Raw genomic sequence first — 24,289 nt, 5'->3', positions numbered from 1 at the left:
GAAAGGATGAAGTGAATAGAATTTCTAAAGGGCATTTACTGTTTCATAACCAAGTCAGTTTTTCATCTAGGACATAAGAACTGATGTCAAGTGGCAAGTAATCAAGTATTTCTTAAGCTGTTTGCTGGATCCTTTGCCAGTGCTAACTGATGCAGACCCAGAGATTTTTCAATAAACCTACGGCAACCTGGGAAAGCTCAAGGTGTGCTATATTCTATTGCTCCTCACTGTGATTAGGAAACACAATGAGGGTTGTGTATGCTTAGTAAATATAAATACAAACAGGACATCCACAATACAGAGCTTGTGAATACTCCAGACAGGTTTCAGCCTTTTAATCCAAAACAACTAGTTAAAGTTCATATCTTTACAGTAGCATGATGTCATCTGTCTGACTACATCTGGAGTTGCATCTCATTTAATAAGATTATATGGTCAAACAGAGTGGAAGCAATCTGCTTCAACATTTCTTGGCTGAATGGTTTCAAAAGCATCTTTTGACACTAATTTGTTGAATGGATGATTGCAAGCAACATAAAAACAAATTAAAAGTTTTAAGTGCTTGGGCTAGATCCTCAGCTAGTAAAAAGCAAAAGGCAGTCCATTAAATTCAGCATGGCTTTGCTCATTTGCATCTGCCAAGGATCTGGCTCTTTATGCTTTATGTCACTATACATACACTTATGCATAGAGTTATACTCAGCAGACAATTTATCCTAGGACTCAGCATCCTTTAGCCCCACATTGACAACAGAAGTAGGAGCACTTGTCAGCACCAGAAGTTGCAGAATTGGTTCCTGTGATCTTGCAACTAAGATACTCGGGGAAACCACTAGAGGCCCTGTCCTGCTAGACATGGGGAATTTGATGGATGCGAATGTATATGGCTCTTACATATGTAAGTTGTGTGGTCTAATTTACAGCAACAGATAAGTATCACATTCATCTACACCTATTACACGGTGAAAACTCACTGATCTTGAAAATTAAGCCCTACCACTGTCAAAGCCAAATGCTTGTGTTACCTTCAGAGCTTGGTCCAGTGCTTCTTCCAGTTTACCATAAAGGCCTTTAGTCTCCCAGTTTTCTGCTGCATGCTATTCTTATTCTTTTTCACTAAATGCCCGTTGTGTCCACCTGATCTGAACAAACTGCTGCTTTTCCCAGATCCCTACTCCCATTTTGCACTTCCCCATCTGCTCTCCAGCACTATTTCACTGTCCTGAGCAGCTGATGGAAATGTGCAGGCTGTTAACATTTTTGCTGAGTTTCCCTTTCCTGTGCACTATGGGAAGGTAGTGCATAGAAACTAGCAACAATGCTAACACTTGAAACCATATATAAACATATGGCATAAACAATGGAAAAGTCTTTAGATAGAAATGGGAAAAAAAGAGAGAAGACTGGATAAGTGGAAAAAGGTTTGCCTGCTCTAACTTGCCCCCCTATCTTAGTTTAAAAGAGCAACGATCTTAGTTTAAAAGAGCAATATAAAGAGACCATATTCAAATCCTGTGCTTGTTTACCACATGCTGAGTTCTCGAGTTTGTGGTTTTGTTCTTTTTTTAAAAGCTACAACACAAAAGCTGGCGCCTCACACCATATTCTGTTTTCCATTCCATCTGCATTATGCTCATATAAAGTACAGTCAAGCATATGACCTACCGAGAGCAAAATTTCATCATGAGCCTAAACTGAATTTAGGAAGACATTCTTTCAGCTTCTAATCAACGACCAGAATGAGGGGTTTGGGGTTAAAAGATCATTTTTAGTCAAAATGGGTAATTTTTGAACACTAGTTAGGCATCCCAGGATCTGCAGCCGTTCCCGTTTAAATTCATAAGGAAATCAGTCTTCATACATCACGGTGGAAGATGGCTGCCAGCTGCAGTCAGGGAAGCATCTCCCCTCCGTACCACAGCAATTAAAAGATCATGTAATTATAGTTGATCTAGCTCCCACAGAAGTCAAAGGAAAGCCATTCATCGACTGTAATAGGCTTTGGAGCAGCTTCAAAATTTCTCCAGCATATGTAGTCCTGACACTTTGGAAACCAAAAGCCTCCCAGTCTAACTACTCTCATCCACAGCTCAAAAAGGAAGAAAGTGTTTTCACATTGACAACAATCAAGGCTTTGTTTCCTTTGAGAGAAAAGTGCCTGCTTTCAATCTAAAGGACTCAAACCTTTTGTCCAAAAAAAAAAAAAAAAAAAGAAAAAGAAAAATTCTGAAAAGTGCAAGCCACCAAAAGCTCTTTTTTAATTATCCTGGTTCATCCATGAGCATGGGATAATAAAAGCAGGCACAGAGCAAGTTTGCTGCAGTTCTCACCTTTGTGGTGGCTTCTGTCAGATATTTTTAAGTTTCAAAGTTTTTCAACTTTTCAACAGAAAGCCAAGTCTTCCAACCAAGGGAAGGGAACAAGCATAAACCCCCACCTTCAAACATTTTCCAGTTATCCAATTTCTTCAGGTAAAAACCAATATCCACAAAAATTACCATTTTAGGGAAAAAAGGCCTGAATCTTAAAATCAGATCATACCATATCACAAAATTTGTAACAAATCCTTTCATGTGCATAAACATTTTGAACCTCCTTTTATTTTTTTTTTTCCCCAGCACCGAGTGGTATCTGCTCTGCACACATTTTAACACTGAAGAGGTTTCTGAAGGAGGCTTTTGTAGAATTATTTTAAAGGCGCTATTGAGGACTAACTCCGGAGAGGAAGATACTTAATCACTGCTCAAAATCCCCGGGTAGCTCTGCAAATCCACAAGCTTTTGTGACCAAGATGTATTTACCATGTTTGTTAGTATTTTCTTGACTCCTGAGGAGTTTGCAGTTCTTCAGACATTCTTGATTATTCACCGATTGCATTGCTGGGCATAAGCCAAATTCATCTACAGACCTTAACTCCCCAACTATCATCCCCTTCTCTCCTCCCCATCCATGGATCTAAGAAGTCTTCTGACAGAGAAGTTCATTATATTTAATGCATTTCTGAAAAAAGGTATGGTTTCACCCCTCCAAATGGAAATAAAGTCCAATCCATCCTGTGAAGGCAGTAAGAAAGCAGCCTAACTGAGCCTGGAAATTTGGTATCTAAAAGCATTGATCTCAAAATCCAGTTATTGCTCTGAGGTAACATTTTCCAAGCACCCACATGATCTATAAACAGAGTCCTGCCTTCAAAAATCACTATATTTAAGTTCTTGTAGGTGTTGCTTACATTCACTGGGAATGAAACTTGAGACCCAAATCATATCTGAAATGGGACTAGAGGTACTTCCACAAAGTTTCCCTCATTAAGTTCATTTTCACAAGACCAGATTCAGTCTCCATGTCAATAACGAACTGCCCCACAAACTCTATAGCTAGAGCGTGACCGAAATGCCTCCACATCCAGGATGCCAAGATGCTCTTCTGCATCTCAAAGCAACTTGGAGCCATCCAAGAGCCCTCCTCAGTCTGCAATAAAGGGAAGTCAAGTAAAACTGGATTTCTTCATAAAGAGTGGCAAACATCTGACCACATGCCAGACCACACATGCTAGAAACCAGAGTTAAATATATTTCACTTTTAGCAATAGCCACATATTATACAAGCCTCTCTGCTGTATCAGCCTCACAGCAAAAATAAAACACAACCCAAAACCAAAAAAACACAACCACAAAAAACCCAAAAAGGAGACTCTATGACATGTTACCCTTGGACATGACCATTTTCATTTAAGCAGCAAAACAGCAGTAGTTACAACCTCTTCCAAATATACGGGATGCCTGAAGCAATTAAAGGAGGTGCTGGAACAGAACAGGGGAACACGTTAATCTGTTGAGCAGGAGAGTGCCACCTGCTTCACATTCACAAGACACGAGGCAAGCAACTGCCTAATCCGGAAAACATCTGCTAAACAAAAATCAAAATTAATGATAACAGAATGAGCTCTTTGATGGACGGTTCTCACCCAGCTGCTGGGAACCATCAAAGGGCCACTCTCGGCAGCAGCCAATTAGTCACTAACACAAGAGTTTACAAGAGCAGGATCTGAGCTCAGGGCACTGCCATGACAACACTACTGCACCTTTGGGTGGATTTGCAGTGTGCTGATACATGGAAAGCCTTGTCTGGACCTTTTTCTCCCTGAACTGCTCCAGGGTCAGAGTTTAGATCCTCTGCCAGCACCAAACAAACTTGGCTTGCATCACCAACACCATCATGCAGTTCTGTAAGAGCAACTTTTCATGGAAAAATAGAATAATTTACAATTTGCAACACTAAGAACTGCCAGGGGAGTGTTAGGAGGGAATCTTTTTTTTAATCCCACAGCACTACACACTTTTTGAGTGTGTAAACTCATGTTTGTTTTCAGGAGTTACTGCAAGAATACTTAACACCAACACACACATTGAAATGAAAGTGTTGTTTTTTTCCCCTACCTTTTCTTCTTGTAACTTCAAGCCTTCTGAAGTCCTATAAGGAAAAAGAAAAAAAATTGTGGGTTTTTTTAAATAAAATAATTGTTCAAAGGCAGCACAAACAGAAACCCCTAAAAAGATTAGCCATTGTCCCAGAGAAGCACCTACAAAGCTCTACACAATAACCGAAGAGTAATAAGAAGCATACATTTCAGTTTGTCCACAGATATTTAATGGATCAATATATCACCTAAAATGATTCATCATTATGTGATAAGTTACATGGTAGAGCACAATATCTTTAAAATGGATTGTTTTCTCTATTGATGTTCAAAGGGAGCAGCTAGGAGGTTGTTATTACTATACCAAGGATCTAGGGTTGAGGCGGGAGGAGCCATTACAGCTATTTTTAGCAGACACTTGTTCAAATACCCAAATGATTTCAAAACAACCAGACTACTCATGCTTAGAGCTGAAGGCTCATTTCAATGTTTGCACACCTATATTATTTGCCCCATTTCTTGCAAAGCATCACTACTATCTCTAATAAAGAAACCGCTTGTAAAAAGACATTGCATAAAGCCTCAAAGGGTATCACATTCCCAAACAACACTACTTACACCAATGGTGAGGCTCCACGGGAATAAACATTTAATCCCAAGCAGTAACATTTATGGGTTAATTACAAATACTTATAGCTACCATCACTTGAGTTACTTCTTGCAGCCAGTATTCAAAATAGCAGAATCACAGAGGACTCTAGAAGACCACCTTGCCCAGAGCCACACTGACCTGGGCAGAGCTCACTGCTGGATGACGCAGGATTAACCCCACCGAGTGCAGAATTTATACCTGGAAGACCCCAGAGTGTCCCCAGCAGGGACACCGGGAACAGGCACAAGCTCTCCAGACCCCTACCAAAAGCTCTTCAGGCAGGTTTTTCCTCCTGTAGATGTGCCTTGCTTAACTTCATTTCATCCCCTCAGCGCTCACTGTTCTCAGATGTTTATCAGAGAACAGAACAACAAAAAGGTTTCTGTTTCTCCTCCTTCTGATAGGAAAATAACACATGGCCTCCCCACGGCCCACCTGATGCTTATTGTAGTTTTATTTGTACTGTTTCACTTTTTAAAAAAATAAAAGTACCTCCCTGCAGACCACGCTTAGACAAAGGGAGGTAAAGCGCAGCACTACGCACACATCTAAGGAGGTGTATCCACAGGGCCCTTCCACAGGCACAGGGCAGCGGGACATACAGAAAGCTGCCACTGGAGCACAGGATAAAAAAAATAATACAGAGCTTTTCAAAGGGAGAGAAGATAAGCAAAAGGGAAAAAATTCAGCTTAGGGAAGTTACAACAGTACCCGCTCAGCTAACTGCTGCGGGCCTTGCCTCCCTCACCCCGGTACCTCAGACAGCACCAGGTAACTCAGCGAGGAGTTTCATGTCTGCAGGTGCTGTAGCTGTGCTCGCCGCCCTGGCCGCAGGCCTGCCATCGCCCCCGGGCCCGCCATCGCCCCCACTTCATCCCTGCCACCCATCACACAGGCCATGGAGCCCCTCGCTCCCACCAGCGACGCCAAGCCGCCTCAGCCAGAGCCTTCTCCAAACCCAAGGCAGATCAGAACAGCGTAAATGGCCTCCTTGGCACCCTCCAAGTCTGAGGGGATAAACAACAAAAAAAAAAATGGGTATTTGCTTATAAAAATACCAAGTCATTATTCCCCGCAGGATGTTACCTCAGTGATCTTGAGAAACATGTAAAATGGCATTCGGGATTAGTACAGACTTCAAAGCATTTATCCTCTTTAGGCAGTAAAGCTCTGAGCTGCGCAGACAGTCACACTCCAGGGACCTCTCTCAGCTTTTCAAAATATTAGTTTGAGAGGTGGGGCACACGATAAAAAAAAATTTAGATACAGCCTATCATTAAGCCTGTGTACACATAATATATGCAAAAGGAAAGAGTACTTTTAAAGTTCCCCGGAGTCCCTCACTTTAACAAGCTGTTTGAATTCTCTGCAGTTCAACAGCTTAGAAACACTAAAACTAATTACAAATATTACATTGATCAAAAGAGAAAAAAAGACACTCACACTCCATAAAAAAATTTCAAGTGTCAGCTCACTTGTATTAAATACCCTTTTGGTATTTCCATGAAAGGAACTGGATAGACATCGTGAAAAACAAAGAAAGGTCTTCAGAGTTCCCCTTTTACCCTGTTCCCCTTATCATTCTAAGTTCTAATGATTGTAAACTACCCAAAAAAACAGATGTGGGATTCACAGGACAAGCCTGTCAGAAACACAACAGAAGAACACGAGGTCAGGCTGCAAGTCACCACTTCACCTTACCTGGGAGAATACCGGCACCTGGTGCATCCCCCAAAACATCCTCTTCCATGAAGAGGAGACCAACAGCATTGAAAGCGCTCAGCGTTTCAGGAGGGTGCACAAAAAAAAAAATGGGAAAAATACCTGGCAACTGTGGCAGGGCTTAAAGAGCAGCCACAAAAAGGCACCAGCTCCAGGTAGAGGGACAACTGTGGTTTCTGTCCCCCTCGGAAAGTGAAGCTATGGCAAGGACTCATTTTTCTTAGTTTGCCTCAGCCCAATCATTTCTCTCTTCTGTATCACAGAAAAGAAGAAATGATGCTAATTTTTCTCCTCGAGGGCATGCTGAAACATAAGACCTTTCTATTAGTGATCTAATGTACCACTAAGAGACATTACCAGCAAGTCTGGCCACAGGCACAGCACCATGCCGCACGCTCTGACTTGGGCAATCTTTTTCACAAAAAGGAGTAGTCACCCTTCCTCTGAAGTATATGATACTGCTCTTGAGTGGAGAAAAAAAAAAATCACATAGAGGTTTTAATAGTGTTACTAGTAGAGAACCAAACTATTTTGATAAAAATGACACTAAAGTTCTCGGATGCATTGCCTGAGGAATACTTTTCTGCAGAAGCCATAAAGCAGATGGTTATAAATGAGACTGATTTCATGGGCACCATTTAATGACTGCAAATTCCTTTAACTAAAAATCTAATTTTATCAGAGCATAAATCATAGGCTTTGAAAGGAAAAATTTGTTTCAGATCCCTCATTCCTTCTATAAAGCTTCTTCATGAGTACCATTTTAAATAGCATTTCATTAATGCAATACAACAGTTTTATTTGTCAAGGTTCGCTTTTAGCACCTATTTTCCTCCTTTTTAATGTTAGTTAATTGAATGCAGAATAAAAGGTCCTTCTGTTCTGTATCTGAAATGCCTAATCATCGTTACGTGGAAATCAATGTAGTATCCTTGCTCCAGCATTGCTTTTCAGACATGTAGCTACTGCAAAACTGCACCTCCAAAAGACCAACCAAGCCAGCATCAGCACATGAGAGCAGAGAGTATCATCAAGTACAACGACTAATCCTACCTGGATTAGGAGGGACAAAAATAAAAATAAAAATCAGAAATACAGTTCACACTGCTGTTGCACAGCTTCACTCATTCATAACTGCTGTGTCTGCACATCAAACACCTGCGTGAACCTTTTGCAATTTAACAACTGTTTTGCACAAAGCCCTTTTCTGCTTTTACAAAAAGGGAATGCCAGTCTTTCAGAAGACAGCATCTAGATGTCCTGCCAAGACATAATAGCCAGTTTGTGTTATAGACTCCTGATTAATGCTGAATCATGGGCCCATGGATGAGCAGAGTGCTTCTGGAATGAAGAATCAGGTTTCATTCAGAACAAATGGGGGCTGGGGGAAATTTCACTGTACAGCCTTAAAATACAACTACACAGAGGGAATACGCAATATAGTACAGTGCTTGGTAGCCAATGCACTGCAAATGGATTTATTGACGGTCATTAGGGACTGATCCAAGCAGCAAAACCACTTTCATATTGTTTGGTATCAGTGTAAATAAAACCTCTTAACACCTCTGTATAGAAACATATCTACATTTGCCCTACGTATACACCCACAAAGAAGATATTGTACACTATACAAGGCAATGCTCTCTTCCTGTAAATCCCTGTTGCAAGGAGAGCAGGCTACGTGGGCTTCTGCTCTTCGGCTGCTGAAGCAGGAGGACCCTCATCTCCTGACTCCACGGGAAAAGGGTGCATTACACTTTTGCAAGGAACACGCAGCACCTTCCTAGCTCATGCTCCAGTTTCCACCAAAATTTTACAGTCAAAGGTTTACTTCCTCATGGCATGTTACTTCTGCCTCCAATGAATTCATGGTGGGGTTTTTTTTTGCACTCTTGGGTAATGAAGATTCTGCTCCAGCTCCTCTCGGCTTGAGCAAACTGGAGTTGGCTGGACAGCCCTATGTGGTGACCTGGTATACGGCCTTCAGGGTGCTGCTTTCGAATGTCTTTTAACAAGTGAAGCCCAGGAAGTGTAGAACCACCACCACCATGCTAAGAATACCAATCTCTCTCAAGATCACTTCAGTTTAGCTTTATTACATCAATGCTAACCAGCAGTTGATCATTCTTGCTTTTTAGAGATGTACTGAAGTAAACAGGGCAGCAAGGAAAGCCCACGTGCATGTTTCTCAGCTTTAAAACAACCGGCAAGTGCAACACATTGAAGGGTTAATTTCAGAATAGAAGACAGTGATCTATGAAACTGCAGAAATTGCTGTAGCAAACTGGGAGGGGGGGGGTGTTTGTCATGTAGAAACCTAATTCCCACACCTCAAGGGCAATCCCTATTAATAACACCCATATTCTCCCAAAGGAGTAAGCAGGCAGAACAGAACAGTCATGTAGATGCTCCAACTACACAAACTGATTATTGCAGCATGAGGAAGGGGAGGTCACTCAAAGCTACCCCAAGGCTGCCTGCGGGAAGCACAGTACGGAGCAGAGCCTCCCCGGGGCTCAAAGACCCCTTGGACTGGGCACAAGACAGACACACAAACAAGATGCTCTTGAAGTTCTCCTTCACTCTAGAAAAATGACACAGCCCAGCCTTTAGGCAAGTAATATTAACCATCTACAGCAGGTTTAAAAAGTGTCATTTTTTTTAACCTACAGCAGGTAAAGAAAGTGTCAGAATTTATAACTGTTTGATGCAGGTATAAAGTACCATCACTAGAAGCTGCTGTGCATCATTGAAAGCAATCTGTTAATCTCAGTCCTACAACTGCAGACTAGACATTAAGGTGTGTGTATAATACACTCCCCTAGCCATCTTAAATAAAAATATACCAACCCACTACCCAAATAGCCCATGGTTTGACAACAACCACAATGAAATGCTTGCAGAATCTAGCACTGTTACAAATTACAGTAACTACACAGTACTTTATATTTGGTTCGTAAGTGACATGCAATGCACATAAACAAGCTACTGACAGGGAGGGGAAAAGGACTGCTTCTTGATTTTCCTGTAACAGTTGTACCTCCTTTTGTCCCTGCACATCCACATGTGGCCATATGCAATTTCCTGCATTCTAATTTGAAGAGAAAAGTGAGCACACTTTGCAAGGTAATTAAACAGTCACAATTAGACTTGAAATCAGGAAAGACAAGCTCCTGTCTGCTATTTCTTCCTAGTTTTCCTTTGACTAAAACTACAAGACGAGTGCTTATAATCCAGACATGCACAGAGGCACATCACAAGCACAAATCTCTGAGCAATAGCTCAATGTAGTATTTTAAGGTGCAAATCTTCATAGTGCAGTGTCTCCTTGTAGTTCTCTCTCCTTCCCAATTTCCTCCATTTCCAGACCAGTACTTAACAGATATTGGTATAGAGTTGTACATTTGCCATCCTCTTTTTGTTAGCAGCCTCTGATCCCACAAAGCATGATGCTTAACAGTAGCAAGCTTGGTAGCAAATGGGTACCAGCTGCCCTCAAGTACAGCAGCTAATAGGATAACCTTGCAGTGTTTTCAGTCTCCTGCCCTTTACTACTGATGTAGATTTAGTCAAGAGGAGTCCCTTTTTTATGACCATAAGCAAAGGTTAAACATAGGGGACTTTACTAAAAAAAAAAAAACCCACACAATTAATGCAGCAGATGGAAGAGATTCAGAAGAACAGGTAACACATCTCAGCTCTGCAAGTTGCCTGTATTGCTGGACTGTAGCAACCTTCTTACCAGATACTCTGTGGAAGAGACTGCAGTGCTTGTGCAAGGGTCTAAATCAAATTCAGCACATGCAACTGGCCTCAGTGCTGCATCTATCACAAAATTAGATGTTACCTCTGCACACACCAAGTCTCCAGGGACCTGCTCTCAGGATCAGCCGAACTGCTGTACAATTTCTAAATATACAGCTCTGACTCATTTAGCAAATTAATAAAGTGGCTGTTCCTATTAATAGATTACCATCCCAGGGTTTTGTGTTTTTTTCCCCCCCTTCAGAGCATGCTTTTCCTTATCTCAAGTGAGGGGTCAAGAAAATTACACTGACATCCAGTACAGGGAGAGGTGAGGCACTCTGCATACAGATTGCAGCATTTGCAGTGGTTATGACTAATACACGGCTTAGTTTGACAATCAGGATTTTCTGTTTACAACCATGAACACAGAATATTTTCAAAAAAGATGCTAATGAGGCAGTGAACATCCACTTTATTTTTTTTTTTGAGCAAGCATGAAGGGAAAAAAATAAGTTACGCACTACTGTTTAGAGTAAGCCTGCTATCAGTACAGACGCTGGCAATTTAGAATTCTCCTGTCTGGTATAAACATTGAGAGAAGCTCTGATGTCTCACATCACACAGTATCATCTGCTTATCCATACGGTAGCTAATTGAGATAATTGCTGTATCTCTGATTTTACTCACTACTCTTTCTGGACTTCAGATGAGAAACCCAGGTACAGCTTTATAGACTTCCACATTGTCAAAGGGAAGCTCACAGGATGCCTGTTCTAGAAACCCCAAATTTGCAGATGTACTCTTAATCTGAAAAACTAAGAATTCCCCTGCTTGATGGTAGAAAGTACTTTAAGCAGAACTCTATTCCTTTAAATACTATTGCTACAGCCTTTTTCTTTTTTTAAAGAGAGAAAATACTACATTTGGAAAAAAAATTAGTCAATATTTACTCTTTTAAGGTTAAGTAGCTTCTGATCAGAACATCAGAAAGTGTAACTCTGGCACATCACAGCCAAGTTAAGCTGCCTTAGATTTCTTTTTATTTGCAAGATTTGTTACTCTGGTTTTACTCTCTGCCTCAGAAATACACCTGCATTTCCCCACCTAGGTAGGACTTTTCACAGTTGCTCAACTGTGACATGAGAAAAACTTTGATATTTGATTCCTGTGCTCAGTCAGTGCCACAGCTCAGCACAGAGCCAGGCACCCTGAGCCCAGGGTCCCACCGCTCCCTGGGGGACAGCACCCAAACCCTCCGAACTCCAGCTACAGCACCAAAACCCAAGTCACTTAAAGATCATCACTCAAGGTCATCACCACTTAAGTGCAGGGAGCTCACCCCTGCAGAGGCTGGTGGTCCTGCTGCTGGAAGGTGATAGCTCCCAGCAGGCTGGGCAGTGCAGGACCACTAAGCGGTATCACAAACTGCATCTTGCCAGAAGTTTAAAAAAAAAAGGAAGCAGGATTTTGGTTCTGTAAGGGACTGCATAAAAAAAAAGTTATCTTTGTTGTGCTATAGATGCATCCTGACAATTGCTTACTCTCTCACTATGGTTTGAACCATAAACATCAATGCAAACTAAGATTCTTCAGATTTTATGCTTTATTCAAGTATACAGTGCCTGCCTTGTTCCAAGTAACTCAGCATTCAAATTTTCTAGTACTTCAAGCATAACAGCATCCTGTAAGATACAGCATTCTTTAAACTCCTCTGGGCAGTGTTCCATAAAACACAACATGTATTAAGCCCTCTGGGTACACAGGATGGGGTGGTTGAGGTTTAGGGACGCAGTGGAAGGATCCCAACACGTGTATCCAAATACTATGGAGACATTCCACAGCACCTTGAAATGCAGTTACTCTGATAACCAACACTCAGAGCAAAAGCTTCTCATCTCCACAAGGATAATATAGTAGTAAAGATTGAGAAGGGTCTACAAGCAGCAATTACAGCTTGTTAGAGATATTACATAAATGCATGTTACAAGAAGCAAATTATCAGTACATAGCAAAGTGATACAAAAATAAATTTAAGTCTTGTCTCCCTTTACCTTCATTAATGTTTAAAACAGGAGCAGGCTGTAGCCCAGTACTGATTTTAATTCAAATCTGATTCTTTATGTCCTTTCTTCAAACTGCCTGACAAGCAGGAAGAACATACACATGGCAGAGAACACACGACTAATAATTCTTAAAATAAATACCAGGATATTAGATCTGCGACTGCATATAAAATTCATACACACTGTTTTATTCCAGGCTCATACTCTGAAATTATGCCTGTATTTGAATTGTAAGCAAAAGCTTTTACCAAAAGCCTTTGCAATTTTGTACCTTACCTCCCAAAGCACTCCTTTCACAGTCTGTCAGATTAGGAAATACGACCTTGCTGGGGGAAGGAGCACAAAATCATCCCCCATGACTCCCCTGCTACTTGGAATAACCAACTGTGGTCTTCAGCTGCAGCAGTAAGTGGAACAACATTTAAGAAACTGAAGATAATTAGGAATTTCAGCAATAATTGATACTTCTGGACAAGCGCAGTTGAGGCTGTGAGTGGACTCCAGAGGGATGCTTTATCCTGTGCAGGATGGCACTGAAGGGCTGGTATGACCCAGCTATTTGCAGTCACAGTGAAGTTTAAGGGGACATTTATTACACTGAGATTTTAAGCAGTTCATGTGTCATGCAAGTCATAATGAACCAGTCAAACGACAGATAGCCTACACAACCAACACCTTCCAATGCTAGTAAGAAGAGTTACAGTACCTTAAAAAATGAGCATATTTGCTACATTCATTAGCATAAAAATAAGCACTGGTATAACTACACATGATACTTTGAGGTTGATATGGGTAAAAATTATCAAGGTACTGAAATAATTATTGGCACAGCTTGTCTAGTTTACCTTTGAACTGTGCTGTCACAGTCCAAATTAGACACAGCACTGCACACCAATGGCACCTTGCAGGGGACAGGGCCGTTAAGGTGCATCAGAGAGGTATGAACATCTTGCAGCACGCAGAAAGGAAAAGCAAACCTGCCAGTGCTTGGATCTGCAAGAGCCACTGGTACTTGCGTGAGCACATGGAGCATCACTTGTGAGCTCTGCGCTGGAGAGACACACAGCTCTTCTCCCCACAGGAGCATGGGGTGCTGTGCACATGTTTCTGGAGTGTCAGGAGACTTCTTAAATAGGAGCATGAGTGGCAAGAAGAGCATTGCCCGAGAGCCAAATGAACGCAATTAAGTGTTGCTACAAAACTACAGAGCAGTTCTGGTTCTGTAGCCCAGAGCAGACCACAGGATGCCTGCCAGTCTGTCCTGTGCCATCAGTGACATCCAAATATTTCCTTTAACAACTCAACACAAAACAACTAAACATGTACCACAACACAGGATTACTCTTCAGTTTCACGCTATCCAGCTAGGCCAGCATTGTTCAGGCTACCTACCAGCAATGGCCCAGAAAGCATAACACAGAATTTAATTTCTGAGATGCTGTGCTGTGCCAGCTTGTGTTTGAGGAGCTCCCTGTAGCAGATGGGAGACCCACTCCTGGAAGAGTAGATGAAGACCTGCAGCACTGATCTGCTGCACCATGGCTTAAAGGATGAGAAGCTTGTCCCAAGAACTGTGGCAAAACCAGTTTGGCTTTGGCACATACAGAAAAGCAGCCTCTCACACAAAGCAGGGAACAGAAGGAAAGCTAGCTGTCAAATTTCAGTATTTAATAAGATGCTTTTGTAAAATACCCTGATGGAAAAAAATCCGAGCTACTTGTGTGGATTACCTTGTAGAGACTGAGTGGAGTAGTACCACTGGCTTTCCATCAGAATCTCCTGGCTACGTTCTTCAAGTCTGAACTCCAGAATTATTTCAGATTCAGGTTGTTTAAGTCTTTTTCTGCTACGCTCATGCTGGAAACTCCCTTTACTGCCACCAGCAATGACTTGCCGAGCTGCATTTTTGAGAATCCTTTCAAGAAAGAAAAGGTGACCCCAGACCTCACCACCTGGTGATTCATGGGCAACTCAAAGCCCTTCTAAGCCAGCACAGAGCTGCCCATGAAACACAACCACCTCCAGAATGTCCAACTTTAGCACGGAATCAGCCTTGCTGAAGGCAGAGGCAAAATTTGTCCAAAAACATCACCCCAGACTGGCAAGCACTATATATTTAGATACTTTGGCATATACTCCACCCAGTAGGACTTAGTCCCATGAAGGTTCAACCCTGGGAAGCTGCACCTCCTAGCTCCACAGCAGTCTATGTGCAGCACCCAGAAGCTTCAAGAACTTTCCAGCTCTCTCTGGAACCAGACTATGAGAAGTTTCTCAATGTAAAAGTAACAGTAGTATTCTCCAAAATTAATATGGACTAGGCAAGCTGGACCTTTTCAGTTAAACACTAACATAGTCCTTTTTAATTAGGTTTTCTATTTTAGTTTGTCCTACACCCATAGAATTTCAGTCTGCATGCACCCGCTTATTAGCTATTCTAACCAGAACTAAAAATATTTCAGAAAAACAACCTCTTCTCAGGAACACCCCATAAATTCTAGAGGTAGAAGGCTGCGCATCAAGAAAACGTACACCTTAGCTATGTTGGAGAGTTAATTTCTCATGCAGAAGGGGCTGTATGTTGAAGTCTATGGCCTCAAGACTTATTTTTCCTTTATAAATGCAAAGCACAACTGCAATAATTCTACCACAGACCATGAACAAATCGATTTAGCAATCTGAACATAAATTAAGCAATGCTTTTGATTCAGTAAACTTGTTCCTATGTAGATCAGAACAAGTATTAGTGAAGGTCAGTGACCCATACCCAAGTATTTGCTTTGATGAAGTTCATAGGAATTTTAGATCAGAACACACTTCAAATTATTTGACCTGTAAATTAACCCTTTACACATTCCTAAAGCAATTTTAGTGAATTGCTAGGAGCTTTTCTATTTGTGATTCAATGTTTTAAACATGTGTTAATGGAATTACATATTAATCAAACCATGAATTTAGTAACTAACAAACTTTTGATGAATAAGGAGCTCTGAACTGAACAAAGCCCAATATCCCCAGGAAAAGATTTCAGGTGACTTATTATTAAAGAGGAATTATGGCTAAACTGGTTTCTGAAAGACAAAGTAAACATCTTTTGAAGGAAAACAACAGTTATCTCAATTTCACTGACCTACCTGAAAGCTACATTTGGGGCTCCAGATTCACCCTGGTGTTTGGTGCCATGTCACAAACACTTTCTTGTGGAACGAGCTTTCTGTATAGTTGCTTTTTTAAAAATCTGCAATATAACTTACATCTCTTGACACTACTTTAACTACATCCTTTGTACATTAAAAGTTTTAATATTCATACCTGTTAAATTCCGTGCAAATCTGAACAAGTTTCTAGCTTAGATCCTTTCACCTCAAGGAAGATCAAGTAGTTGGTACAATAACTTCATGGGGTTTAAAAAGAAGATCAAATTTATTAATGTCTTTCAAGTAGTACAATAGCTCTCCAATTTATGTTAATCATTTGTGTAATGAATTTCATTCCTCAGACTTTTTCAAAATAACAAAACTAATATGCATTAGTGAGGAATGATTTTTTCCAAATGCAAAAGTATGCAAAATATTTATTTTTAATAAAAAAGCAAAAGTGATCTAAGACAATACAAGAATACATTCAGAGTGCCAGTGTACTACCTGCATCTACACAGCAATGTAGTAGCAGTAGAGGTGTGGAGGGTAACTGCTTTTCTTCACTTCTACAGAGCAGAGGATGGAGACCTCAAGAAAAAAAGCACACCTGAGAGAACTGCAGAACCTCCAACTCCAATGAAGTGACTTTCAAGTCCTGCTAAGCAGCAAAAAGCATCTTTTTAATTGGCTTAAACCGTTTTACTGAAATAATGCACACAACTACGGGTATCTGTAGATGAGATGTGACTGGGAGAAATGGGATTCTCCAACTAGAACAAAATCCTGAAGCTTAAATAGATCCAATTGCAACACAAATCCATCAAGGGCTTACCATTAGCCTGGCACTGACTAATGTGTCTGCCAGCACCTAAGTGTTCTAGGCAATGGCAGTTAAAAAAAATTGCAAGGTCTCCTTTCCCTTGCCTCCCCCACCATCTCCCACTTTCAGGCATTTGAGCAATCATTTAGCCAACCTAAGATAATTGGGAACTAATTAAATAACTAAAATTGTTTCAGCATTTATCATTTTCTGTTCATGAAAGTCATATTTCTACATTTTTATGGCCTGATTCACACACCTCACACAGACGTGTGAAAATCGGAGCCTACCCACATCTGTCCAACAAGGCACACCGGGAGCTCTGGTACGGGAGCACCAGGCACCCGTCCGAACGGGGACCTGCTGAATCCATGTCACTGCAACAGCCAACACTGTCACCTTCAGCACCAAAAACAGATTCAGTTGCTTCTCCACTGCCAGAAGCCCAGGGACTGAACAATGAAGAGCGTTACTGTCGTGCTTTAACACATGAGGAGTCCCACCACCCCCCTGAGGCAGGCATTCTCCAGCTGGATGAAGATGACCACCCCTCACTGTGGCCACCACACTCTCTTGGTCCCTTTCCAATTACTTTGCGCTTTGCAAGGGTTTGACATCAGAAAGTCAGGAGGGAAACACTCAGGGCAGTAACTTTGCTGGTTCCCTCAGAAAGACCTACAGCTCAGTTTTCCTTTTTTTAAGCAGCAAAAGGACTTTTTTCCAGGTTTCACTTGAAGGTCCAGTGACCCAAAGGAAGAGCCAGTAAATCTTATTAGATTTACTGTCATCGGTCCCAGCAGCCCGAGGACAGAGCATACCATAAAGTCTCTTGGGCAAAGACAGCATCTCCACAATGGCCAGATGCACAATTTCACTCCCAGAACAACATCAGTATACCCAAAAAGTGTAAAAGCTTCTGCTTCACTGACCTCCTCAGAAGGTATTTAATACGAATATACAAAGATAAGCTCTCACTTGTTTTCTGTTTTCACAGTATGGAGAGCCTGAACACAACACAAAAATAGAAACAGAAGAGTTGTAGCTGCAGCAGCAGCTGGTGTACAATACCTCTTGATGCAACCTCCCCGCATCTGAATACAGCCTTCTGCTCCTCTCCACATCCATCCATCCCCTCGTGACCAATGGGAAAAGCCCAAGCAATAGGAGAGATAGCCAAAAGCTTCTTGATGTCATCATTTCACGTCTGCTGAAAACAAGAGAAAAGTCATAAAACAATCATCCCAACAAAACCCAGCTCAGATTCAATCACACAGCAGAAGCTTCAGCTGACAGTGCTCATCCATACCCGGCCAGTGCTGATGGATCTTTGCAGACTCCCACAGCACAGGCAGTACAACACTGATTTTCCTGGATTGCACCCATGAATTTGCCATGAATTCCCGTACTGCAGTAGTTTTGTGAAACATTTACCCCAAAGCTATCCTCCACTGGACATGCTGTACCTAGTCTGTTCCCAAACAGCACCTCTGCAGAACCAGAGCCCCGGGACTGCTAAATCGAGCTACCACAGCCAACAGCAACCCACATCAAAGCGTGGCGTTATGGTACTGCAGAAGCTAAAGGGTGACTTTATCCCATCTCCAGAACCCCTGGTGGCACAGGGTCATTCATAATCAGGGATTCACACTTTGTACCCTCAGCAGACCTGCAGGAAAGCCCCAGACACCCATATTCACTTCTTTGGCCGCTTGGAAGCTTCCAGCAGTGTGACAGAAAATACCATTATTCCCCTCTGACTCTGAGGATGCTGCCGCCTCCAGCAGATACAGCCACTGCCACCCCCCTTAGGCTACAATGAGGGTTGCAGGGCCAGCCCAGCCAGGGCCTGGCAGCTGACACCAAATCACAGGAACGGTCACTCTTCCCCCATATTAAGGCATCTGCCCACACATCGCCAAACCCACTGGAACTGGCAAGACCTGAAAAACTGTGCTGAAAAGGGCTGATGTGTTTCTCCAACCACGATGTAGGTGAGCCCTGCCTGGGGCTGTGATTTCTCAACTCGTTTGCCTCTGCCCCCAAACAGAGACCTTTCCCATCCCTCCCAGACTCATCTTACCCAACAGCAGCACCATCTCCTGGCACCGCCCCACCCCAGGGGAATGGGAAGATGCAAGCAAGGATTCCTACCACAACCGCATCCACTTTGAGCAGTGGTTCTTGTCTTCTGTGGGTTTTTTAATGACTTTGGAAGTAACACCAATGAAGTTATTCAAAGTGTTCTCAGATAGAGCTACGTGTTTCATACATGCACAACCCCAAGCTGGTGCCCTGGCAGCTCAGCCAGGAGAGCTCCGTACTTCATCTGAGCGTCTCTGAGGAAAAGGACAGCAAAGAGTATCATTACTTCTCACAACAAAAATACCAAAGGAGTCTTCAGGCCTTGGTACCATTTCCAGGGTAGCTGAGGGAAGTTCTGACCTTTCATGGCAGCTGCAGAGGATGCCAACAGGACCCACCAACAAAGCATAACGACCACTTAATGAAGCAAGCACTGGCATTTCTATAGCACACAAGTGACAGGCTGCTGGTTCCTTTGAGCAACATACATTAACAAGGCGAGTTACCTGCTAATGGCAAAATTAAGCCTAGCTGAATTAAGGCCCCATGACATACCTTGTCTTGACAGGACTCATTTTGCAGCATTTTCATGCCATGTATTTGCTGCAGGGTACATCCAAGCCTTGACACATCACGATTCATTTCAAAGCCATGACCATTTGCACCATGACTGTCTCAGCTATTTAGTCTGCCCAAAGACACACCATCAATAGAACGAGCACAGCCTACAGCCGCCGCACACCACGTGCCCGTGGAGTTCAGGCATTGCTTTTCTTCAGCACTAATGTAAACACCCTGAATTGAGAGCACTCAGGATGAAATCAAAATTTATTAGGCTTTCTAAATTCCAATTAGAAACCTCACATGTAATGTTACTGGGGCTACAAATAAATGTTTAATAAACCAGAGTCACTATATCAATAAGCGACAAGTACATTGTTACATTATGAATTGCTCTTGCACAGCAATACTGTCTCTCACGCTCTTTTATAGAGGTCTTATGTATGCTCAGTTGATACCATCACAGCAAATAGAACTATTTCACTTTGCAGTTCTAGAGACCTCTGACTCATACCCTGCTTGAAACCACAATCCTAGAGCCAAACAGGGGACCAGCTAGTTTAGCGTCTATTTAGTAAATAACTAACTGCTAGAAAACATGATTGTGTTTGGATTAGGATGCCTGTAACACTGATGAAACCAAAAGGGCAGCCTCTACCTGCTAGAAACTCTGGTTGCTTTACAAACAGAAATTGTAGAACATCTTTCTCTAGTCAGTTTAGAAATTACTTATTTTTATTGCATACTGCCTGACAGTACACTAATTGCTCTCTCTCATACAGAGAGGAGGACAGACTAATATACATTATACATCTGAAAAGCCTAAACTAAGCAACAAATATGCATCATAAATATCAGGTGAGGGTTAACTGAAATCTTACAGCCTTTTCATGTCACTTGGCATCCTAAACCATAGCTCAAGCACCACCTTACCCTGAGCTAAGTGGAAGGCTCCTCGCAGAATCTGGTCTGCAGTTACATCATGCAATACAGCTATCCGATTGCAGTCTAAAGTTCCCCAAAGTCAACAGAAAAATACAAATTGATTTAATCGATCTAGACCACAACTGTGAACTCAGACAAGTTTTACTACTGATTTCCCTTCCTCACTTGAACAAGGGACAGATTCGCAGGGCATGAGCCTGTGTGGATATTACTGCCCAGATAAACCAAAGCCTGCATATGGAAATGTCTGCATAAGGCAAGCAGTTAAAAAAAATCAAAGAACATTTGTGGCTAAACCCTAGAAATCTCTCAAGATCTGAGGTGGAAGGGAGTTTCTATCACACACCTGCTCTCCACAGTGCATACAAGCAGAGAGACAGATTCTAATCTACTGTGTAATACAGACATCTGTAATTGTAATGTGGATGCTAGAATTAAACCAGACTATTTTAAAGTAAACAAACTGGTGCATCACATCCATTGTGACACATTTCCTTTGGTTTCAGGGGAGTCCATTCCAAACCACTTCTGGCTCTTACATTAAAGAAGATACTATGCAAAGCCTAAGAGTTTACCTAAAAGTTGCAGTTTCCTCCTCTGAGCTAGAACAGCATTACAGCCAGCATTGCTTTGCCAAGAAACACTACCACAAGCACAGCAGCACCACACTACGCATCGTTACGTGAAGCAGCTCAAACACACTGGCTCGCCTGCACACCAGTGCCCAGCCCAGCAGGACCACGGGCCGTGGCCAAGCTCTGCTGGTGCTGTAACACCGAAGTGTTGCAGAACATCCATCCCGAGCTCAGATATGTTTGTGTTGACACCAACACACCAGGAGAGTCTCAAGTTGCAAGAAAATTGCTGCAATGTCTCTGAACGAAGACAAGTAACAGCAAACAGATGGAAGCCAAAGATATGAGCACAGGTTTTAGGGTACAGGTTTTAGAGCTGCTCAAGCAAAAAGGGTCACCTTGAAAAGGAAGGGGACTAACCACACCGGCTACCTGAGCAGGGAGCACCACTCGCTGTTTAAAAGCACTCCTGTGTCATGCAGTGTGAGCTGTCAGAAAGCTAGATTGCTGCAGAGATCCCACAACTTTTTCCTCCACAACACAGAAGCTTCAAGAATTCAATTATGGTGACTGTAATAAGATTAAAGAATTTGCCAAAAGCAGTTATTGGTTTTGTTTTCAGGGCTACTCAAATTACAGCTTATTTGTTTAGTATTGAGAAATTAATAGATCACAATGGCTTCTAATAATTTCCAAGACACTTTGCATTAGAAAGAGGTTGAACTTAATTACCTGAAGTTATGACTGTTACTATAGCAAAAGGAAAGCAGTCGGACCAGACTGTTCCCTCTATATAAACTGGCTCCATTAACACCAGATAAGAATCTGGTCCTCAGTTCCCCTGTCATTAACTGCTCCAATTGCTTCAGCCTTATCTAAACAGCATTTCTACGGCCCGCAAAATAATTTTGACATCCATAATTTCTCGTTGAGTGCTACAAGTGCTATAAAATTAAGCTACAAAATTAAGGAGAAAATCTATTCTAAGATAACCTTTCAGAGAGCCATCATGAAGCCCAACAGCAATGTCAGTCAGCCAGCTGCAGCATTGTAGATAAATACTAGATAAATAAATAAGTAGACAGTAGATAAATAAATCAGTTTCGATGCCTTAAGAACTCACTGACACCAGCGGTGATGTTTAAGTACAACCTAGACATTTCATTTGAACAAAAGCGTACCTAAAAATATCTCATCTGATCTTTAAATTCTCCAAGACGCTTCAGTGCTCCCAGAAGAAATGTGGGGAACATCAGTCCGGCAGGGATGCCGGGATGCCAAGACGCACCTAAACCTCGCAGGTGTTTAAGCCTGGTACCCAAGGCTGCCTCCGCGACACTTCGCCGCGTTCCCACCACAGGTTTGCTCCGAGGTTTGGCTCGGAGAAGCCCCGCACCGTCCCGTTCCCCCGCTACGGCCCAGGAGCCACCTCCTTCCACCGCGCAGAAGCGTTTTACACGAGCTGGGAAAGGAGCCCCGTAGCTCTGATACACGAATTAACCCCGGGGCCCTCCCCGCTGCCCACGGAGCCCCGCCGCTGGCCGCAGCCTGAAGGTCGCCCGGGGCACGGCGCCCCCAGCCCCGCGGCCGGCAGCGCGCCCCGACGGGGCGCTCCGCAGGGACGGCCGCCGGCACCACGGCGCCACCCAGGGGCCACGGGGGGAACCGCCGCCCCCACTCGCGATCGCGGCGGGACGCGCCGCCCGGCCCCGCGTCCCACCGACGGCGGCAGCCCCGACAGCTCCGCCGCGGGGGGGGACAGGCCGGGCCGCCCTCCGCGCCCGAGGGGAGGGAGCCGCGTCCGCCCCACGCGCGGCGGCGCCCCCGTCGCGCCCCCGGCTGCGGGGCTCTGGCAGGGGGCAGGCGGCACGCTGCCAGCGCCGCTGCGGGCGCCCACCTGTTACCGCGCCCGGCCCGGGGCCGCGGGCGGGGGAGCGCGGCAGCAGCCCCGCGTGTGCCCGGCGCCGAGCGCGCACCGCCGCGGAGCGGAGCGGCTCCCGCGGGCGCTCTGCCCCCGGCCCGGGCGGCGACGGGCAGCGCTCCGCCGGGCGCGCAGGGACGCGGAGCGCCTCCCGCGGACTCACCTGGGGCGGGGAGCGGGGCGGGCCGGGCGGCGGCGGCCGGGGGCGGCGGGCCGGGGCGGGAGCGGCGGCGGGCGAGTCCGCGGCGCGGGCCGGGCCGGCCCTATTTCTGCTCTCTGGGCCGGAGCCGCCTGACGTCACCGCCGCATTTGCATATTCCACCCAATCGCCGGCACCTGTGCGGGGACGGCGGGACCGCCCCCTCGGGGCACGCGGCGGGGGGCGGGGGGCGCCCGGGGGCGCGGGGGGGAGCAGCAGCAGGGGGGCCGGTCCGCTGCGGTACATGGCGGGGGGCGGGTAGCGGGGCCGCCCCCTCGGGGCACGGGCCGTAGGCGGAGGGCAGCGGGGCTGTCCTGCAGCGGCAAACGGGAGGGGGGGACGGACAGCCTGGCCGCCCCTTCGGGGCCGCGGGGCCGTGGGGCCGTGGGCGGGGGCCAGCGGGGCACGCGGCGGGGGTTCGGTGGGACCGTCCCGCAGCGGTACACGGAGGAGGGCACCGCGGGGCCGCCCCTCGGAGCACGGGAGCTGGGGGCAGCGGGGGCCGTTCCGCAGGCGCCCGTGGAGCGAGGCGGGTGGGGGGTGTCGGCGGGGCCGCCCCCGCGGAGCACGGGGCTGGGGGGGTGGGCAGCGGGGTCATCCCGCGGGGCCCCTGTTCGGAGCATCCCTGCGTGAGTGCCAGTACCACGGGCCGGTTTTGGATGAGGGACCGGGCGGCCAGTGCCTCAGGAGGCCGGGCAGTGGGGGACGGGGCGAGGGGACAGCCCTGACCCCGTGCGATGTGGCCGTATAACGGGGTGCCTTTACAGGGCTCCCGATTTTCCCCCATGGGACCCCATAACCCGCCACGGGTTGCCCACGGTAGCACCGCCCCGAAGCCCACTGAAATGCTCCGTTTCCACAGGCCCCTGCTTATGCAGAGAGGCAAACCTTGAAATTCATTCATTCTCCTCTTCACCATCGCATCTGGTTTAAAAAAAAAAAAAAATCAATATAATAATTTCTCATTTATTTTTTAAAGGGGGATGGATGTTTACGGGAGAGGAAGGCACAGTGGTGCCGTGGGAACAAGGGGGATTTGGGGGGTTCGGTTTCAAAGGCAGTGAGGATTAGGCCATGTGGCAAAGGCAATGTAACGCCCACAATTAACAACAGAAGGAGATGAACAGTCTAAAAGACCTGATAAACATGCCAATTTTTGTGTTTCTTCCTACAAAGTGTCTTACGGCTGGATCCTGCTGAATTAAATCAAATTTGTCGTTGGCTTCAGTGTGACAAGGACAGGACCCCCTCATTCACATCCTTAAAAAGCGACAGGCTACTCTCAGAAACCAGGTCTAGTCCGGAAGAAAATCTGCTTATTGACAAATCATTGCACAAAATCAGGCACGAGGGTGCACAAAAGGCTCTTCCATGAGAGGAAGCTTTTTTGTGCCTGTGTGTGTGTGTTTTATTTTCTTTGCAGGAAATACGAAATGATCAGCAGG

General features: G+C 44.6%; 1 protein-coding gene across 2 annotated transcripts in view; it reads right to left on the bottom strand.

The window, feature by feature from the left end:
* The window catches only part of FSTL4 (follistatin like 4), a 236,531-nt gene extending 213,636 nt beyond the window's left edge, over positions 1-22,895 (bottom strand). For both annotated transcript variants that reach the window (XM_055813079.1, XM_055813080.1), the window contains exons 1-3: positions 22,809-22,895; positions 17,630-17,765; positions 4,437-4,470 (exon numbers count right to left, since the gene is read on the bottom strand). In XM_055813079.1, coding sequence (XP_055669054.1) covers positions 4,437-4,470; positions 17,630-17,758 — 163 coding nt within the window. In that variant the 5' untranslated portion in view covers positions 17,759-17,765; positions 22,809-22,895. The remainder of the gene's footprint in view (positions 1-4,436; positions 4,471-17,629; positions 17,766-22,808) is intronic.
* Between the last annotated feature and the right edge of the window lie 1,394 nt (positions 22,896-24,289).

The sequence above is a fragment of the Falco peregrinus genome, chromosome 8, assembly GCF_023634155.1.
Source record: "Falco peregrinus isolate bFalPer1 chromosome 8, bFalPer1.pri, whole genome shotgun sequence".
Lineage (NCBI taxonomy): Eukaryota > Metazoa > Chordata > Aves > Falconiformes > Falconidae > Falco > Falco peregrinus.
The sequence above is the reverse complement of the archived record's forward strand: the minus strand, read 5'-3'. Positions and strand labels throughout refer to the sequence as shown.